The following is a 21,558-nucleotide window of genomic DNA, read 5'->3' as shown; positions in this document are numbered from 1 at the left end:
AAACATTACACATTGGAATGTAAATATTAAAGCTGTTTCAAGGGCTCTGAGAAGGTAGGGAAGTCATTAGACATATAATTTCAGAAAATATAGTTTGTACTCTCTGAGTGAGGATATAATTTAGTAGGGGGGGAATAAAGGAATAATAATAATATATAATAATTTTGGCTCATTGTACACAAAATATTGCATTGACATATACAGAAAGTTGTGGAACTAACATGTATAAAGTAGGAAAGTTAAAGAAATGTCCTGCAGATATACATATATATAATGTATACATTTTTGATGGAGAAAGATGACATAACACATCTGATGAATAGAGCCCATAAGGATTCTTTAATTTGTGATAAAATGTATTTTAAACACGTTCGGGCTGGAATTTATAGCATGCTGAATCACAGCTATTCCCATTAAATCTTTCAAACAGTGCTGAGCTGGCCTGATACTGAAATTGTAGATATTATTATATAACCGAAATCAACAAGAGCAGCAGACATTTTGTTTTGCTCCTTGCATTGGCTTTCCTCCTTTTCCATACCTACTATACATTTTAAGGGAAATTTTCTTAATTAAATAAGTTGATGCTCATGGTATAAAATAGAATAATTTTCTAGTCAGAATAAATGTGGGGATTGAAGAAATGTTTTAGCTACTGATACATTTCAAGTGTTTATACTGCAGAGCCAAAACAAAATGAAAATAATTTCTGCTATGACAGCTACAATGAAAGAAAGAAAGAAAAAAGATAAAGGAAGAAAAAGTCCCAATAAAAAGATATCCTATGAGCTACAATTATGAAAATGAAATACCTTTTAGCATTGTTAAGTAGTAGAGGTTTAATTTTGATAATCTGGTAATGTCAGGGATAAAAGAACCTCGGAATCTAGAAACTATACATTTATCACCTGGTAGATTTTTTGTTCCTTAGTCCAGTTTTGGATGGGGAGAGTTTTTGCACCCCATTCTCATAAAAATTAGTATTCTTTGGCACACACTTCCCATCCCGCCCTTTGACAGCTCATGGCTGTGTGTGTGGAGTGAGCAACAAGCTTTCGGCAATGTCATTTCTGTGTCCACTCATCTGAATTTTCAGATAGCTCTGGAGGATCTTCTAATGATCCCTCCCCTTTGTATATCATTTTTTTTTCTGACTCTTTGCCATGGTATTATTACATTTTACTCTCTTTCTCATATTGTGCCACTCCTGTTTTTCCAATGAATGGGGAAAGGGTTCATCAGAGTTGAATGGTATGGCCAAGCCCAAGAGGCCTTACCAAGACCTCAAGCCCTGTTTCAAGTGTGAGATTTGCCATCATTGGGAATTCTAAATACCAGATTATCAATAATCGTTGTAAACACAAAGAAAATGATCGTTTCTTTTTTTGCATCTTGCCACATATGTGGCAAATATTCATTATATACTTACTATAGACTGTCATGGGGATTTCTTTGAAGGTGCTACCACGAACAAACTGAAAATAAATGTTTATATTTAGTAACATGGAATGTGGTAGTTGTGTTAACAAAAACTATAGCACCACTTTAATTCTTACTAAAGTGAAAACAGTGAAGCTATCATTACACTTAAAGAAATGAAGGCCTCATATAAATCATCTTCCAATTCCTTGCTATCAGGCCAGATAGTATAAAAATCATTGACTTTTTGCTCAATTTAAAAAATTATAGAATAATTAATCCAAAGCTTAATATGTTTATTAAATACTATGTCATGGTTTTTGCTACTTTGACCCTACAATGACAAAGAAGTAAAATATTCCTTTGCCTTCAACCTGGGATTAGTGAAAATTATTTATAAATGAATTCTTTTTTTTTTTTTTTTTTTTTGAGACAGAGTCTCGCTTTGTTGCCTAGGCTAGAGTGAGTGCCATGGCGTCAGCCTAGCTCACAGCAACCTCAAACTCCTGGCTCAAGCAATCCTTCTGCCTCAGCCTCCCAAGTAGCTGGGACTACAGGCATGCGCCACCATGCCCAGCTAATTTTATATATATATATATATTAGTTAGCCAATTAATTTCTTTCTGTTTATAGTAGAGATGGGGTCTCGCTCTTGCTCAGGCTGGTTTCGAACTCCTGACCTTGAGCAATCCGCCCGCCTCGGCCTCCCAGAGAGCTAGGATATAAATGAATTCTTTATTTTTCTTTATATTCAGCAGTAAAGGTATTTAATGATAGAAAGATATTAATTATTTACGTTTGTCTTATTTTCCCAACTGGACTGTAAAATATTTGAATAAAGACCATCTTTGATTCAGCTTCATATTTTCCGTAACACTTAATGTGCTACTTCTGCTAAACAAAACCATGAAGAAATGTTATTTCATTAAAGGTGGGTCAGTGGCACATAAGCAACAAAGAGCAATCCAAGTCCAGTGTATGTTTACTTATTAATGCATACATTTCTAGTATCTTATGTTAAACTGTGGTATCTGTTCAACATATTATAAATGAAATCAATAATGTTCTGTACCTTAATTTGGATGTATTTGATCAGTTTATTAAGTATTTCCAGCAGCTGATCATTTCCAACAGGTGTGTCTATGAACAGGAATATTAAATGCATATTGGTAAGAAAGGATAAAATAAAAATCCAGATTCACATTACAAAAGAGTTAACCCATTATTGAGTTCAATAATTACCAACCTGCTGGATAGAGGAGTTTATCTACAACATGAATGACACCATTTGTCGTCATGATGTCAGATTCTTTTGATTTCAATTCGTTCACCAGAAGTGTATCATTTACCTATCAAAATAGGTAATGCCAATGAGAAATTTAATGAAGGACATTAAGATAATTTAACACTGGATTAACACTGTCTTAAATTTATTCTAGACAACTTACTCCTTTCAGGAAGATTTTGCTCCCTTGTGTGGTCTTTAAAATGTTAGTAACGCCAGGTTCAAATCCCTTTCCGATGAAAACCCCTGGGGTCAGGTGATAAAGAATGATGTTTTGAAGAGCATTTTTGTCCCCTAAAAGGAAAGATATATATTTATTTAACAATATGACATTTTAATAGTACAAAGAGTAAAGAACAAAAGATTTCCTTGTCTTTTTTATTCCACACTGTATTTTCTCAAAATGTCCTTGTTCTCTCAAGTTCATATCAATGGTATGTTAAAACATACAATCATTTCAATCAATCAATCAATATTACCCTACTTACTGGGAGAAAACATCAAATTATTTTTGAAATTATGACTATTTCCTTCTTTGTCACCAAATTATGTGGACCTTAATAGAAATAACAAAAGTGAAAATCTAGCTCAACAATGTGGCAGTAAGCGGTTTAAGAACTTTACTGAGGGACCCTCCACACATCCCAAGTGGAATTAAAGGAAACCAAATCTAGCTGTGAATACAAAAGAAGGCCTTTTTTGTGTGTGTGGGGGTGCTGACATCTGGACAGGAACGCTTGAGAAAGAAGGAAGATCCTGAAATCAAGGGGCAAATATCTGATATTCATTTCTACTCACCCATCAGGATTTCCTTTTCTTCACTAGTCATTCCCTTAAAGGCATCGTTGGTTGGCACAAATAAGGTCCAATCTCCAGGCTGTGTCAGGAGCTCTTTCAAGTCTGCAGCTTCGAGGAGGCTGAGGAAGATGCTAAGCAGGAAGGATGTGTATTTATTTGGTTAGATTTAGGTGTAGGTATATTCACCTAAAGCACACATATAATAGAATAAAATCCATGTATTGTGGAAAGAATGAGAAAACTGCTCATACATTTTCATATATTTCAAATTTACCTATGAAAGTTTTATCGTGAGAAAATGATTGAAATACACAGTATAAAGTTTAAATTTGTTCATCTCTGTTTTAATCTTATAAAACTTGACAAGGTCACACTTTATAACAGAATTGAATATTTTTTTTTCATTTAAGACCTCCACAAAATAGTCTTTGCTGATATATACTATCATTGGAAAAGCTAATTACAAGAAAAATTTCAAGGAATAGTTGAGTTTATGAGTTTGGTGGATTTTTTTCACCCACCAAATCATATTATGTTTTATCAGGAGGCAAAATAAGTAGCATTTATAAAAAAGATATATATATCAGTTTTGAAAACATTTGTATAAACTTTTTATTCTAAATTCTATTCTCAGCAATACTAGAAACTGAATGCTTTTTGGAATGCTAACTGTGAAACAAAAAAATATGCCATTAGTTCTCATTTTTTTGTGGAGATGCAACTAATAGACTTACCTAAAGCGCTTATCTTGTTTTAACTTTTCATGGAGAGATTTCTCTGCTGGCTTGATGATCTCTCGGAATATATGAATAGCACCATTTCTTCCTTGCTTACTTCCTCTAACCATGCATGAATTTTCAATGCAGACAGCCTAGCAGAGAAAAGACAGAGAAAAGAAAGATATGTGGTGTCCTTTTCCTTGCTTAAAATTTCCCATGTGCCTGTAGCTGCATACTTGAATTTCTAGATTGGCCCTTCTGAGAGGTCACCTGACCTCTGAAGCCAGAGGAAACAGCTTCTGTCCTCTGTTTTCAATGTCTACGCAACCTGACCTCACATTTCTTATCCAGCCAGGTGTTCTGCTACAAGTCAAGCTACCCTATGCATAGAGCAGGTAGTTTTGTCAATAAATTACAAAAATTCTAAAGAATTCCACTTCTACATTTTCTATCATTTCTCTCCAGGTTTGAACTATTCTTCCAGATCCTCTTTTAGGTTAACATTAACCACAATGTTTCCTGACTTAAGTGTCTCTTGTGATCTTCACAAATATTTACTTTATTTTCTTGACCATAAGAGCCTATCAGTTTTAAGTCAAATTATTGATAGATTTATAGCTTTTTGAAAAATATAATATATGTATATGTATAATTTAAACTGCAGCCCATGTGGTACACAATTAAAAATATGTGTACCTTGAGATTGGGAAGCCACAGTGAGCAGCTACTGCATGCTATGATCAGTTCTAAGTAAGGATTGACTTCCTGTGAAGGATTTTAGCTTCCGCTGCATGTGTTACCTGGACAGACGCTGAACAGAACCGCTCGTTGCACTGTAATTTTGATAAGCAATATTTCTAGAAATTTTCCTACAGATAAAAGTATATTAGCACTGTTTTATAGAGTCAGGAAATCTCTATGTGTCAGTACATGTTTATCTTGAAAGTCATTCAAAAGGGGTTTGGTTGCTGAAGATTATCTTACAGTAAAAGATCATCCTACATATTTGATTGTAAAGTACTCTACCAATGAAAAGCTTATTTTACAGGGCTTTTAGTACTTTCTGGAATTTAAAATAATTAATATTTTAGAACACAAAGTCATTTATAATGAAATACATGCTGACTTTCTGAGTTATTAATACACAGCAGATTTTGTACTTTCCTCAGGTTTTTCACCCAAGTACCCAGTTCCCTGATCCTCCTATGAACACTCACTTAATAGTAGTGAGTGTTCACTTACATTCATAATATTCTGCAAAACATTCGTTGTAATAACCTTCTTTAACATGTGCAGGTCATTTCACATTTAGGTCAATGTGGAGTTTTTATCTTGTTCTGATTCACTTACTGTACGATACACGAAGACTCTGAGCTGTTTGCCTCCAATGGTCTCGAGTTTTTGTCCATTGTAAAGCTCATTAAGGCCAATTTTTACTTTCAATATGTGATTCTGCAAAATCAATTTAAGAAGCCGCTGATCCATGCTCAGAGTATCATCTATAAATAAATTCATTAAGAAAGAGCATTATTTTATGAGAAAATACTGAAGTTTCTCCTGATGAGAGAAAAATCATGAAAATGGATAATCCCTGATACTATTGATATTTATGGATCTTACATTCATAGAATATATGAGTCAAGTAAGTACCCAAGACTAGCAACTCAATTCACCAAGTGGAAACTCTGCAACCTATTAAATCAGATGACTATAGCATAGTTCCAAGCAATTCAAACATTGAGTTTCATCTCTGCAGAGTTATATAGTTTTATGGTGGTCATATGTGGTCATTAGCAAAAGCTAAACTCTATTGGTAGCCAAGATTTTGTCTGATAATTAGATGTTAGTTAATCACATGAAAGACTAGTGATGGATTATTTGTAAATTCATCTTTATTCCTGGGTAGAGAGTCAAAGCACACAACCTCTTAATATGGGTTAATGTCAAAATATGTGACTATAATTATTATAAAGAAGAAAACCAGCATTTCAAGGAATTTGAATTTTTTTCTGATTAATAATTTTCTGTATCACAATTTAGTATTTAGAAAAACATAAAATATATGTTACTCATTTTTTGATTACTAAATTTTGCCTAACAGTTTAAATATGTCTTTGTGAAATCATTTTTCTGGGAAAGGTGATAGGTTACATTAATCTAAACAGTATGAATAGTGGCTGCTAGGTGAAAGAAATACTTGTATAATATTTTACATCAGGATATGGAAATGTATAATAGCCTCTTGTTTTATTTCTTTATAATTTGACATTCCTATTGTCTAAATTTTTAGATGCCTAATATACCTATTTATTTCTAAATATATTATGTTGGTGTCCACAAATCAGATTTATTTTTCTTAAGATCTAATAATGCAAACTTAGGTATGCTAGAAATATTATTACAGTCACAGAATAACTGAATTACTCCTATTTTGCTCCTTGTAAGTTATTAACCATAACAACGAAATGTTTTTAATTGAACATTTTAGCAAAGACAACATAGTGCTAACACATTGTATGTGTAGCCAATGTAGAAACTAATCAACACCTTGTAAATCAGTTATTATTTCTTGTTGCAAACAATCACAGTAAAGAAAAAAAAATGTGTGTGAAGAGAGAGCAGGAACAACACCAACCAGTACATACCAGAAAATGCATTATTCACAGGTGCCAGTAAAGTGTATTCTCCATCCGGCCTCAGAGCAGATGCCAAGCCTAATTGGGCCACAAGGTCTGTGAAAGTGGTTTGCTGATTTCCAGCCAGCTCAATAACTTGTTTGGCTGCAAAATAAACCATCACCATCCAAACAATGTCATCATTGCTATTATCTTCATTACAAAATTAGTAAATCAATTCTTGGCTATTTCCTAATATTGTAAGCTATTTACTGGAATGTCAGTGTGATAAGACATGCTGCCCTTCTCTAGGAAGACAGTTCCCGCTTTCGTTTTGGGGGGTTGATAACCACAAGTTTCAGAAGGAAAATATTTTTCTGTCTTCCTACTTAACAGTTTTTTTTAATTATCTATTGCTCTTCTCATCTCTCTCCACCCTGTGCGTGTCATAGCTTTCATTTATCCAGAGACATTTAGTTATGTCTTTCCTTCTGTGTTCAAGAAAAACTGGCACTGTGAGAACCTTTATAAATACGAGATGTTAGAAACCCTGGAAAGCCAAAGTTCCATGAGTGGCCATCACAATTGGCCACTATTTAGTCCTTAGTTCACTGTTTATGGGGTTTGTGATTCACATACCTTTCTTTTCACTGCACATTCATCTTTTCATGGACTTACTTTTGGGGACACTATTATTGGTAAATAATAGTACATAAAAAATATGAACTGTTGCTTACCAGAATCAGGAATTAGGACCTGATCGATCAGATGGATCACACCATTATTTGTCACAATATCTTTTTTGTTGACCATTTTGATTCCGTTTATTGTTATGCTGTCACCATCACATCCTATCTCAATCGTGTTCCCTTCTAGGGTCTCAAAGACTGCTCCTCCCATAATAGCCTCGGAACACTGGAGAGTGTTTAAGATGTGGTACTTCATGAGAGCTGGAGGACAAAATAAAAAGAGCAAGCTTTCAGACCAAAGGAAATAACATTTGAGCCTTCAAAGGTGTGTTTTATTGTGGAACTAAGTATTCCTATGAAATATAATACAGAGGTAAGACCTAAGGATTGAAGGTTTTAAAATTGTTCATGTTCTAGAAAAGTTTTTTTTTTCCCCATAAACTACACCTTAGGAACAGCTCAGCTTGGTAGGAAATAAGAAGAGAAGATCCATTTTAGGAAATGGTTTGTGCAGTACTAGAAAATGTGGTAGATTCAGTTCCAACTTTCATAAGAATGTAATTCCTGATGTGAATCGGTCCTTTCAGAAGGCCTCTACAGTTATTTGTTAGTGACACCTATTCCAAAATACCCAAGCAGTATCTTGCATTAACTGCTGATGACAGTATCTATACATAACTTGTAATGAGGTTGAAAGAGGCTAAGACAAATCATTTCCTAAAGACGTTTAGAAAGTAGCCAAAATAAAGATGATTTCTGGAAGGACATCTGGAAGGATCTATGCCTCAAGTATATTATATCTATCCTATATCTTAAAAATAGCTCATCTTCAATTGGTTAAATACATTTTGGGTTAGGCCAAGTACATGTAATGTGCCTACACAAAGTCAAATCTATCTCACAATAGAAAAGGCAACAGAAAAGCAGCTAAATTCTTCTGTGTATCAATAATTAATGACTCAAGAGAACCATAAAATCTTCTCAACTCAATTATATCTTTTGGCATAAATCCAAAATTAAAAGCATTGTGTAATATGTATGCAATATTGAACTTCAATGATCTAATATTTCTTTTCAACACTTGCTAATCTGTTTGAATATCTGCTACTTATTTACCTGAATTATTATTCTTAATAAGAATAAGGATATTCTTCTTATTATTAACAGTTATACTCTGCCTATTCTTTCAAGGATTTTTTTTAAAAAGACTTTTATAATGCACATCAGAATAAGTTTTTTTTTTTTCCTTTGCTTATCAAAGCTGATATTTTGGGCAAGAACTAGTCCCTTTTTCATTTCCTTTTCTTCTCAGAATGCTAGGCGACTTCTCAGAGAGGAAACATCATACTACCTTCAGAAGCCACTTTGTCTCCCATGATTCTTTCTAGAACACCTCGTGGGAGTCTCTCAAAAGCCTCATTGGTAGGAGCAAAGAGTGTGAAGTGACCATCTCTTCCAAGGGATTCCAATATGTCCGATGTAATGGCAGCTGCCTGAAACACAAATGTGCTTTTCAGAGGCTTGCACATGGCAAACCCAAAAGAAAATTAAGCCCAGGCTGACATGAGGGAGTTGATTCCTTCACTATAGTTGTTTGTTCTTATTAGATCTTTAAAACATTACATTTTAGCGCAGCCATCTACATCTTCCAACTTTCCTCAAATTATGTTTGCAAGAATGGGAATTCTGCCAATGTTTGTGTGACTGTAGTGATATTCAGCAGTACATATAATAACTGAAGTGAACACATTCTAAGCACTAAAGACATGACAGTCACATAACTAATTATTCTTTATCTACCATGTCCACAAAAATATTATTTGATGAGATGATTTCTCTTGTATAAATGAAGACAGTTTCATTTCAAGAAATATGTTTGCTATATGTCTGCCAGATATGTTTAATAGCATTTTTATTGTTCTTAGATTATTTTTCAGAATATTGTGGGAGTACAAATGTTTAGGTTACACATATTACCTTTGCCCCACCCAAATCGGAACCCAGATATAAAACCATCCTCATATTGCCATCTGATCTTTGACAAAGCAGACAAAAACATACACTGGGGAAAAGATTCCTTATTCAATAAATTGTGCTGGGAAAATTGGATAGCCACATGTTCCTAGATTTTGACAAGGTAAGAGGAGGGATTTCAATGATCCAAGATAATATTCTCTTGGACTTACTCTGAAAGATGAAAGTTCATCTTCTGCCTCAATGAAGTCTTGAATTGAGGTCCCAATTTGTGTAAGGACACGGTCAATGACATGCACAACACCATTTGTTGCAATCTGGTTCCCATGGATGATTCGAGCACAATTCACGGTGACAACCTGTAATTATTTGGAAAAATCAAAGTACAGAAATCAGAGCTATCCATTGACCACTGAGACTGCAAACGGCAAACCCCTTTCCTAGTTTTTCATTCATACTAGCAAATGTAACATAAAGAAACCCACGTTCTAAATGTAAATGCTGTGGAGGAAGACTTATATATTGCTGTATCTTAATTAAGAACTAAAAGAAAATGGAACCAGTTCAGAACCAAGTCCAGTCATACTTAACATATCTGGAAACATAAGTCAAAGTATTTTTTTATTCAAATTATTACTTTTATTCTTCTTTTTCTTTTATGTAGATAGTGATAAACTATTTTAATGTAAGTCAATGAAATACATAAAGACTAATTCTAAAACAAGTGAGAAAGATAAACACATATTTATTAGAGAAATATAAACAGTTCTAATGCAACAACTTCCTAAATATTGCTTCATCACTGACCTATTTTGTGCGTGATAATTTGACTGTCAAAGAGTCCTATGACCCTGCTGGCAGTTTTCCACAAAAACTGATCCAAACACACAAGAACCCCCATTGCTACAGTAGATAGAGGGTGAATAAAAGAACACTCATTTTCTGTTTATTCTTTTGCCTATCTTTAAATTATTTCAAATACATAAACTATTAACCTTTTTTAGAATACCTAAGTCTACTGCCAATGAACTTCTCATGTCATTTATCCTTCATAATCATTCTTTACTAAAAATTAGTAACTAGATTGAAAATTTACATGACCTAGATTTGGGGGAAAGTCATAATACAGCACTTATTCTCACTAACATTTTATCATTTTTATGAACATTATATAAAAGGTATAAACAAAATTAAAGGAAAGAATTCTCAGAAATGTAATTTTTATTTATGAACTTACCCCATTAGGATAATGGTTAATGAAAAGCCCCAAATTGTTATACATTGAAGGAATAATCATGCCATTTTTTAAGTCCTTGGTCAGCATTCTCTTATTAACCATGTGGCTGTGTAAAGCATTCAATAATTCAACATTTACATTGCTCTCCAAACCCCTACGGATATCCTAGAAAAAATTGAAATGATAGAAATTTAATTTATTGTGGTTCATTATTAAAAGTCTTATGATCACTGTCTTTCTACTGATTACCCTATTTCTACTCTCTTGTTCTTTTCTCATTGCATAATCAGATGATCATATAGAATTGAAATAAATAACTTAACATCATACTATTCCAATTGGTTAAGGAACTTTATAAGTTCAGGTACCCAGTTAAGGGTCCTGAATTTGATAAAGTGCTTGGACAGAACAATTTTTTTAGATTAATATGCTAATGAAGAGACAATCTTGTTATAAATGATAAGATGATAAGACTTGGGATATAAAATTATCAGATATTTAACATATTTTAAGTGGGAAACAAAACAAAAATGACATGATATTTGTATATAACACTTGAGTTTTAGTAAGTGTTTTACATTTATTACATAACAAATTAAAGAATTTGACCATTCTGTACTCTTTATCTATGCAATACATGTATTATAAAATGCTGAACTCAAAGCTACAGGAAATACAATGATAGGTGAAGTATAGTCTCTACCATTGAGATACTTATCATATCGCAGCAGGTAAAAGTAAACATAATAAGATATAGGACAGAGGAGGAAAGAAATGCTTTCAGGGATCAAATAAGGAAGGGCAGCTATTTGGAAAGTATAATAGTTTGAAGATAGATTTTGAAGAGTAGATAAGATTTAAATAAGTAGGAATGGTGTGGTGGTCATTCTAAGTCCAGTTTCTGACCATTCTGATATAGAGTGAATGTTGGGAGAGCAAAGTTGCCTAGTGTGATTACCATATATTTCTATGTTTCTCAGATAATATTAAGAAAGAAGTTTAGAAACATATGCTGGACAATAATGCGGAGGACTTTAATGCCTGATAAGGAGTAAACTAAACTGGCAATGAGGAACCACTGAAGATTTTGTGGCATTGGAATTTAATAATTAGAACCAGGCCTCAGGAAGGCAAATTGAATGGTAATGCAGAGCAGAAAGGAGGATATTGGTTGGGAATATTGCTTTAGATGAAACAAAACCTATGGCTGACAAACAGCAATTTGTAAGAATTGGAGAGGGGAGGTAAGGATCATTCACAATTTTCAAGTCTGAACATTGAGACTGTCACTTCCAATTGTGGAAAAAAGATCACAGAAAAGCAATTATTTATGGAGACAAAAAATGGCATACATTTTAGATAACTTTTTAAAAAAAATGCAAATGGCATATCCAAGGAGAAATACTAAGATGGATATTAGAAATGCTCCAAGAAGAAACAAGTACAAGAACCACAGATTTCATGGCTATACACAGTAAAGTGATAGTGGAAGCTATCAGAAGTGCATTTAAATAGCAGAATTAAGTTCTTGGAAGAGATTTTTATAAATTCATTCTTAAGGTAAGGAACAAGAGAAGTCAGAAAAAGGAACTGGGGAAGTGGTTAGAGATGTGAAAAACAATCAGAAGAGAGAGCTCTATAATGCAAGCAACTAACCATGCAGCTAATGTAGCAAGATAATGTCTACAGGACTATGCCTACATTTTAAGTATCTTTGAATCTAGTAATAATCATCAATCATCTTCACATCAAGTAGAATGTAGGAACATATTTCTATACTAGTCTTACTGATTTGGAAATTGAGTCATAATTTAGTGTGTTGTAAATTAGACAGTGCACATAAGCTTGAAAATCAAGTGTATTGTTTACAACATTTCACTTAAACATCCACACATGTTTGCAAATCTGAAAATTTCTGAAGAGCCATATATATTTACATATAATTAAACATACATGATAAAATATAGCTATGTAATATAGTTTATGATAGAGTTTTAAATTCCACTAGGCTTCTTAACTTACATTTATATTAGATATGTCATCTGAAATTATAAATATTTCCTCATAAATAAGAAGGAAAGAAGAAAAAAGTAAAATAGAATAATAATGCCCTTCTGTTCCATTCTCGATTTGCTTTTTTTTTTTTTTTTTTAGTCTATAAGTCTACTGGGGAGTTATTCTGTTTTTGATGTAGTAAAATGTTTTACTTCCATCAATAGCTCGTCTCTTTATGCAGCCTCATATACACACAATAGAAATATCTATTAATATTGAACTTAATAAATAAAAATGAAATAACAATAAGAACAAACAATAAATATATTGATAAAATAATGAATTACAGAATCCAAATTGTCCCAAGCGTCGTTACTTGGTGCGAAGTAAGTGAATGATCCCTGTCCTTCGATCTCTTCCCTCAGTTTTGAGACATCAGAATAGCGCTGTGTTGTGGTGGCTCCCACGATGCCCAAAGTGCCATAAACATGGTCGATGGGCAAAACTGAAATAATCAAGAAATGAATAAGTACTGAGGATGATATTTTCGATATATATTTCATAATCATTTAAACTTTCATTAAGTTTCCCAATACATTTAATTAACAAATTTTGCAATCACATTCTATGAATCATCAATTTTATATGAATGATGCCTTTTGAATGCTAAATAATAAAGTACTATTGAAAACTCTTATTTCATATATCTTTTGTGTTGATGAAAAATAAATATTAAGTTACCATCCTGGTTTAACATTTAGTCTATTTAGGTCTCAATTCTGCTATGTCAATAATAATCCCATTATAATTAAATATCAAATATGTTATTTGAATCTATAATTTCTATAAATTTGGTTTCCTAAAAGAACTATGTAGACCTGCTTGTTCTCATTATAATATTAGAAATAAATGAGATCAAAGTGTCTAATGCTTCCAGAATATTTCTCCTGAGCATCAGAAGAAAGACTCATGTATGAATGTCAGCCAGATGGGATTTATCTAGTAATGTGCAGCCAACTTATTTTTCTGACTCTATATGATTTGGAAATTAGTATCATTTGGATTATATAGGAGAAATGGCCATTACATTTGTGAATATCCCAAGACTAGGTAACATAATTAATAAATTATAAAACCAGGATTTAAAAAGACCCCAAAAGATGGAGGAATTGAGTCAAAATAAGCGAGATTAAATTTAACAATGTTCTATGTAAATCCTATGTCTAAATTAATAAAACAAACCTTAGAGAGCCTTGACTTGATAATGTTCAGTAAAATAACCTGTAATCAACTTTAATTGATTACAAACTCAATATGAGCTAATGATATGACATGGTTACCAATGACATGGTCTTGATACTCGCTTAGCTGCTCAGAACCACATGCATTATAGATATTAGTCTGGGATTACAGTCAGAAAAAATATTACTGGACTGGGGACTTTCCATGAGTTGGTGGTCATGGTGGGGAGGACTGCAGAGTCCATGTCACATACGAGAACCAGAGATGATCAGCCCAGAGAAGAGGAGATCCTATTGGGGATGAGAGGTTATCTGGAGGTAGGGCACAATGATTGTCATTAAGTATCTGAATGACTGTCATCTCAGAAAGGAAATAGATGAACTATTTTTTCTCTTGTTGGCAGAGTTACAGGAAACCAAATTTCAATACAAGAAACATTATAAAACCAGAGCTGTTCAACCAGAGAAAATGATTCCTTGCCAAGTAGTGAGGTTTTTATTCCCCGACAAATTGAAAGAAAGGGGATTTTGTAGAGAAGAATTTTGTTCTCGAAGGGAAGCCGAACTAATTTAAATTTATGACTAAGCTTCTGTGGTATTGCCCACCATCCAGTGCATGAGAAGTGTGTTCTAATATTTGATCACCATGGTAAATTCATGATTAACACAAAGATATGAGGGATAGATCTTGGATTTATGATGGTGCTAAATACACACACACACACACACACACACACACACAAGGCGTCTCCACAAGCTACCTCAACTTTTTCCTTGCACAAGACAAGTTCCTCATTTAATTCAGGAAACTGAGATTTTACCTGCTGGGCAGCCTTTCATTCCTTCCATTCTCATATAACCAGGGCAACATTCATATAGTACAGTCCTGTACATTGTAAGAAAATAAATATTAAAATGAAGAACTATGTAGATCCATTTTCACATAAACTTGGCAAAACATATTATTGGCAAAATTTATTGAGAGTCCAGATATCAGGGTTTTTTTCCCCTAGCACCAAGTATTTATATTAGTTTGATTTTTCTCTGTAGCCTCATGATACTATGGAAAAGTTCCAGGATATTGATCCAGAAGAATGAAATTTGTATCCCTGTTCCACTACTTGATAGACAGGTGAACCTTGAGCAAGTCTTTTAATAAATTTGAGTCCCAGTTTCCCTAAGTATTTAATATGGATATAGTAGCTGTAATACCTACTCAAAGGGTAATTATGAATGTCAAATAAAATAGTGCTTTTGAAATCATTTTGTAAACTACAAATTGCTAGAAATGTTCATTAGTATAAAGTTATTAGAAACATCAACATTATAATCAATAAAATGTTATCTCATTGCTAACTAAAATAATGCTAGCTTGGGTTAGAATTGTCAGAGTTATTAATGTGATCATATTAAACTTTAAGATTTGTTTATTTCATTTTTGTCAAATTTGAAAAAACAAATTCAATAAGTTTGTTTCAAGTTATTAGAGTACCAAATTCAAGAAGATGCTACATTGCTCAAAGTTAACAAAGAGTGTCATGTTCTATAGGCAATAAATAAGGCAACAGACTAGAAAATTCAAGCAAAGATATACACAGAATAAATTTATTTAATTTCCTATATTTTGAGGGAAAGTAATAATCTAAAATTATTTATCTAATAGCTTCCATTTTTTACTTTGTTATAAAATAATCTTGATTTTCATTTTATCAAATTCTATGGAACATTTTCTGGACTTCTTCAGGATCTAACACAGGTATGATTTCTTAATTAAAATTTTACATAATGATTTATGTTCCCTTTCAATAGAAATATGAATATAAATGTATCAAACAATAATTAGAAATAGGGTGACTATTATAACCAAAAAATAAATACATACCATTGTATAATTTTTAATTGATAAATTCCATGTCATACAGATTATGACAATTACTTAACAGATTATTTTGTAATTAATAAATTAAACATAAATTAGATAATTTAGATGCTATTTCTTTTCTGCCTTTTTATCTACTTGTGATAACTGTACTTAATAAGAAAGAATGAAAGAATTTAGACATGTATGGGAAAAGATTGCCAACTATAAGAATAAAAACTTTTTCTTAGATAAAAATGATAATAAGAGCAAATTTCTAAGAAGCAAAAATTTTAATGGTATAAGAGATAATCTTATATAGTTAAATAAAACTAAAGTAAGTAAATGTTTTCATATTGAAGCCAGGTCCATTAAGTAATTATCCATGATTTGTGTTCCTGCTAAGGATCTTGGATTCCTATTTCTCTATTTTTCTAATGAAAAATTTCTAGCATGGAATATGGGCTTACAGATAATAGATTAAAAATATAGACAAAGTTAAGTGGGAAATGCCAATTTTAAGTTATTCTCTAATTTTAATATAATTTTAAGAATAGTTGGTATTGGAAACATATACAAGCTATATAGAACCCTTATGCAAAACCTTAATAGAGCCCCTGAAAAAATTTTATTTACATTGATCCCCATATAAATAAATGTGAATATTTGGATGCAAGGAGATTGATTAAGCATTGCTTATATATTGGCTTTAACATACATTGTAAAAGATTAAAAATGAGATCCATATATGCTTAGTCCAGAGACTGATAATACTTACTTTAAGTAAAATAGAGAATAAAAAAGGAAATTATTAATAAAATTTCTGTAACACATGCTGATATAACCGACAGATCAGTCTTCATGTAGAACCAGATAAGAAAATTCCAACAAGGCTGATTATAATTTCAGCTGATGATAGAGCATTATGTTATCTGAGTACATACTTTGAAAACTAAAAAAGGAGAACATTTATGCTACAGAAAAACTAAATACTCCCCTATGGTTAACAGACAAAGCAAAAGCAAAGAAAAATTGTTGCTATGCACAGCTCTAAACATGGGAAATTCATCTGTCTTTTCTGAATAGTATCTAAAATTTCATGGGATGCCAACCAAAAATGCCACTGACTTTCTCTAAAGGGAGTCTACAAAATACTATATTAATGGACCACTGTGTATAGTGGGCAACATCTTAAACCTAGGAAACTTCTTGTTTTTCATTACTTTCCCCAAATCCCCAAAGCAACTGGTCAACTAGAAAGCAAACATTTGTGTCAACTGATATATAAAGTCCCAGAGACATCTCTGGAAATCTTAGCAGAAGCAAGCAAGTGACAGACCAGGCATTCTTCCTGTCTGTAAGAAATCAATAATCAAATTATTGATTTCTTTGGTTATTTGAAACTAGCATTACAGTGCCCAGATGTAAATGTGATTGTGAAAATGAAGCTGCTTGGGGAAGATAAGCTATGTGTTTGAACAAAAGAGACACTGTTATATTTCTGGTAAAAAGCCAGACTTCAAAGGAGCGATTTTTTTTTTTTTTTAATGGAAAGCAAGAAAGAATCTTGGCATACGCTCTGTACAAGCCTTGGCATCTCTAATATATTTAGACAGTTAAAGTAAGATGAGAACACATTTTTCTAACTTCCAGGAAGGATGTAATAAAGATTTCCTTAAATATTTTGGGGAGCAAGTCCTTTCTTATCTAGTCAGTGTGCCTACCAAATATGCCTCATGGTATCCAAGAACAAACAGAACAAAGAGCTGAGAACCCAGAGCCTTTCAGTTTCCAGCTGAGGCCTGGCTTGCAGCATGGCAAAAATCACTATAGCCACCGACTTGAATTATAATTTCATGAATGACTCACACGTTTAGCAGATGTCTGCAAACTAATAGGAATAGCATCTAAGTCAAAAAAATAACATTAGGTTGAAACTCTATTAAGCGAATGGGCAGGGAGTGGGCAGCAATGTCCTGTGGTGGTTCAGATCTGGTTACTATGGGGAAATACAGCTCAGCTAAGAAGGTTATATGCCTTGTGTACATGATTCTTACTTAGAAATAAAGATAATAATATGCATTTCAAATGGGCACCTTGTCACAACTCCTTTTCCCCTTACTTATATGCATTTGTTTAAAATAGTTGAAGGGCAACTAATATGATGAGTTTTAGTTACATAGTAATTTCACATTCAATTCATTTTGTCATCTCAGAAACTCTATAATATAGGTATTAAATCCATGTTTCACAGATAAAGTCTCCAAGAGTTGAAGTAATTTTATATTTAGCATTTTTACCAATATTATTAGCTTAAAAATAAGTTTTTAATCAATCTTTTTACCCCATTTAGGGTAACTGAATTTTTGATGATCATCTGCTAAGCAGGTTCCAAAATCGTTTGGTTCTCATGGCACCCATCACTGAGGGTGGAGGCCAAGTGAATAGGAAGACAGGAGAAGCCATTGCCACTTTTTTCTTGACTAGGAATGGCATTAAAATCTCTCTGATTGCATTACTTACCATATCCATGACTGAGCTCCCTCATTGTAAAATGAAGAATTTGGACCACATGAGTGGTTTTTAACCTTTATGTGTCCGGAATTTTGTTATTTTTTTCTGCCAATACTTATTGGCAGAATAAACCAAAAAACATGTTTATTAAGTAATAAGTAATGTTCTCCAATTTTAAGCTAATGAGTTAAAAATAATCATTGTTTTGGCTGTTGAAATATTAAATATAACAGTGGGTTTCCATTATCACCTTTGTGAATCTCTGGAGATCTGGCAGCTTGAGCCAGGAATCACTGAATTAAATGAAGAAATGAAACTCAAGTTTTTTCCAACTTTAAACTGTGATAAAAAGTCTGAGGTAAATGAGAGCAGCTGTCGCTAACTTTTTTGGCACAAGGGACTGGTTTCATGGAAGACAATTCTTACGCAGACAAGGGGGTAGGGAGAATGGTTTTGGAATTATTCAAGTGCATTACATTTATTGTGCATATTTCTATTACTATTACATTGTAACATATGATGACATAATTGTACAACTCACCATAATGCAGAATCTAATGCCACGTTGATCTGACATGAGGTCGAGTTCAGGCAGTGATGCAAGAGATGGGGAGCAGCTGTAAATACAGATGAAGCTTTGCTCCCTCCCTCACTGGTCACCGCCTGCTATGTGCCCAGTTCCTAACAGGCCACGGACTGGTACCAGTCCACAGCATGGGGGTTGGGGACTGCAGAACCAGGGTACTTTAGATAATTTCTAAATAACTGGAGGTAAAAGTTAATTTGTGCCTCCAAAACCCTGATATTTTAAATAAGTTTGTTTTTTGGCCCACTTTTAAAAAAATAAAATGAAGAAACTGAGGCACAGAAGTTAATTGACTTGCCCAAGATAAAAGAGGGCCAAACCAGGAATGGAAATGCCATCATCAATTGCTCACACAAATAGATTGGCCACCAAATCAAATGGCCATATGAGCTACCTCCTTCTGGCCTCCAGACAACAGTGGATTCAGAGACAAATCTGAGTCCCACTAGTAATTGTCGAGATACAGGAGAATTTCTTCACTCACATATGTGTTCCTTTCTTTTCTTTAAAACACTCTCACAATTTGGGATAGTATTTTCAAGAAGAATGGTGTGTACTCCCAAGGGAAGTTATATACATCATGGTGTTGTCTTTGGAACTGGCACATTAAAAAAATGAGAACTTACGTTTTCTTTCCACAGATGGCACCTTGATACCAGTTCCGACAAGTGCTGAAGTATTTCTTTTTGGTGCCCAAAATCTGTTGAAGAGCGCAGACATTTGGGCTGGAGGATAGAGGGAAGAAAAAAAAGTTAATATCCTAATGACAGTTTTTCATAGCTACAGGTCAGATGATTAAAAAATGTTAAGACAAGGACTAGATATTCAAAGATGTGACTCTAGCCATGCACAAATCTGAATTTTGACCCAGTCCTACTGAATTGTTGGAAAAGCCTTACAGTCTATGAGAGTAAAGAGAGAGGGAGAGAGAGAGAGAGAGAGAGAGAGAGAGAGAGAGAGAGAGAGAGAGAGAGAGAATTATGCATCTTTGAGAGTAAAATATAAGTATTTCAAAAAGTTAACCTAATAGGAATACACAAACAACATTAAGTTTAACATAATTTCATTTTTATGTGTCTTATTACTTTTAAGAGTAGATAATCCACTGGTCCTTTTTAAATCAAACATGCTCATTTGGAGGGTGGCAGTGGCTATAGGGAGATCAGAGTGCAAAAGAGACAACATTTACTATATAAAAACATTATGATATACTAACTATACTCAGTAATTTCCTAGGCAAGAAATCATAGATATAAATGAATGCTAAAATTAACTTTTAAGCAATATGGTTGCCCAAGGGAAAACTTATCTTTTTGAATGGAAGTAATATATTAGAACATCTTCTCTCATAGTTTTAAGTGCGTTTTTTTTTTTTTCTTTTAAAGAGATAGAAGTCTTATTTCACTCTAAGGAGAGGAAGCATTTGAACATTATGAAAATCCCTCTGAGGCATGGAAAGAAGTGTCAATATCCACTTCAAAAAAATCATTAATGGTTGGTTAATTACTCAACTATGTCTGATAATTTTTTAAAAATGCTAAGTTGAAGTTGCATTTGTCCTGTGAAATATAAAATTTTGCAAATTTTACAGAATACAGAATTTAAAAGTAACTTAAATGCTTGAAAGAATAGAGATAACTATATTACCCAGTATTTAACTTTCATATGTGATTTAAAGGAAGTTTCCTCTAACATCATGTGAGATCTTTTAAAGCTGTTTACATAATGATAGCCCCTAACAATAGTCTTTAATTTTAAAAATCCCATTCCAGGTTTTTGGAAGGAAGTAAAAACACAAGCAAACTGAATCATAAAGAAATGCCCTGCTAATTTTTTTAAAATTGGATTAAAATTATATAATGTTTCATAAAAAGCAATTACACTCAAGTTATTTTGACAGTAATTCTTAAAACTTAAAATGCACATATAAAACATAGAATACTGACATTTTCCTCCTTCTTATTACTTTGTAATAGGTAGGGAAAAAAATCCCTGAAGTATATATAAGAAACTTTATGTATACTTATACATAAAATAAGCTAAGGGAAAAAAAGAGTCTATGAAACCAAACCACTTACCCCTGTTCCCGGGCCCTGATACGGCTATGAGCCAAGACCTTATCATAATGGCCATTGGCTTTTGCAGGGTTAACAACAAACAGCAAGAGTAGAGAAAATATGGGTAAGAAAGGAATCATCTTTAGTCTCTCCGTTGCAGTGAGTCCACGAAGAGAACTGGCAGTGGGCTTTGCAGAGCTCAGAGTTTATATACATGTCAGAGCTGTGGGAGGGAACACTGTATCAACCTGAGAATCTGAACTCCCTCCAAGAAACATCAGCAACTTCAAGTTGCCAGCTAAAATCTGTTTTGGTTAGTTATATTTACAGAAACACATTGAGCTGCTTTTTTCTTCTCATTATAAAGAAAATATTCATTCTAAATCATATGAACGTCTGACTCATTGAATGTTTATATTTCCATTTTATTCTTTTGTACTTCAGGGGTTTTTATGGAAAATGCTTTAGTTTGAGTTTTAAGGACTGTTCTGCAGTCTGTCCCTATCAGATTTCATGTCTGTGTGTTCAAGATTATTATTTGATCTTATCACAGCTTGTCATATTCAGTTCA

The 21,558-nt window shown here is 33.1% G+C and overlaps 1 protein-coding gene across 8 annotated transcripts in view; it reads right to left on the bottom strand.

Moving 5' to 3' along the window:
* The window catches only part of POSTN (periostin), a 34,168-nt gene extending 12,976 nt beyond the window's left edge, over window positions 1-21,192 (bottom strand). For all 8 annotated transcript variants that reach the window (XM_012748113.2, XM_012748115.2, XM_012748116.2 and 5 more), the window contains exons 1-16: window positions 21,009-21,192; window positions 19,557-19,655; window positions 14,794-14,858; window positions 13,079-13,236; window positions 10,737-10,901; window positions 9,712-9,858; window positions 8,877-9,018; window positions 7,574-7,786; window positions 6,867-7,001; window positions 5,572-5,720; window positions 4,237-4,373; window positions 3,503-3,633; window positions 2,868-2,998; window positions 2,666-2,768; window positions 2,492-2,559; window positions 1,430-1,475 (exon numbers count right to left, since the gene is read on the bottom strand). In XM_012748113.2, coding sequence (XP_012603567.2) covers window positions 1,430-1,475; window positions 2,492-2,559; window positions 2,666-2,768; window positions 2,868-2,998; window positions 3,503-3,633; window positions 4,237-4,373; window positions 5,572-5,720; window positions 6,867-7,001; window positions 7,574-7,786; window positions 8,877-9,018; window positions 9,712-9,858; window positions 10,737-10,901; window positions 13,079-13,236; window positions 14,794-14,858; window positions 19,557-19,655; window positions 21,009-21,127 — 2,008 coding nt within the window. In that variant the 5' untranslated portion in view covers window positions 21,128-21,192. The remainder of the gene's footprint in view (window positions 1-1,429; window positions 1,476-2,491; window positions 2,560-2,665; window positions 2,769-2,867; window positions 2,999-3,502; window positions 3,634-4,236; window positions 4,374-5,571; window positions 5,721-6,866; window positions 7,002-7,573; window positions 7,787-8,876; window positions 9,019-9,711; window positions 9,859-10,736; window positions 10,902-13,078; window positions 13,237-14,793; window positions 14,859-19,556; window positions 19,656-21,008) is intronic.
* Between the last annotated feature and the right edge of the window lie 366 nt (window positions 21,193-21,558).

This window comes from Microcebus murinus, chromosome 13 (genome assembly GCF_040939455.1).
Source record: "Microcebus murinus isolate Inina chromosome 13, M.murinus_Inina_mat1.0, whole genome shotgun sequence".
NCBI classification, from domain to species: domain Eukaryota; kingdom Metazoa; phylum Chordata; class Mammalia; order Primates; family Cheirogaleidae; genus Microcebus; species Microcebus murinus.
This window is presented reverse-complemented; position numbering and strand designations above follow the sequence as displayed.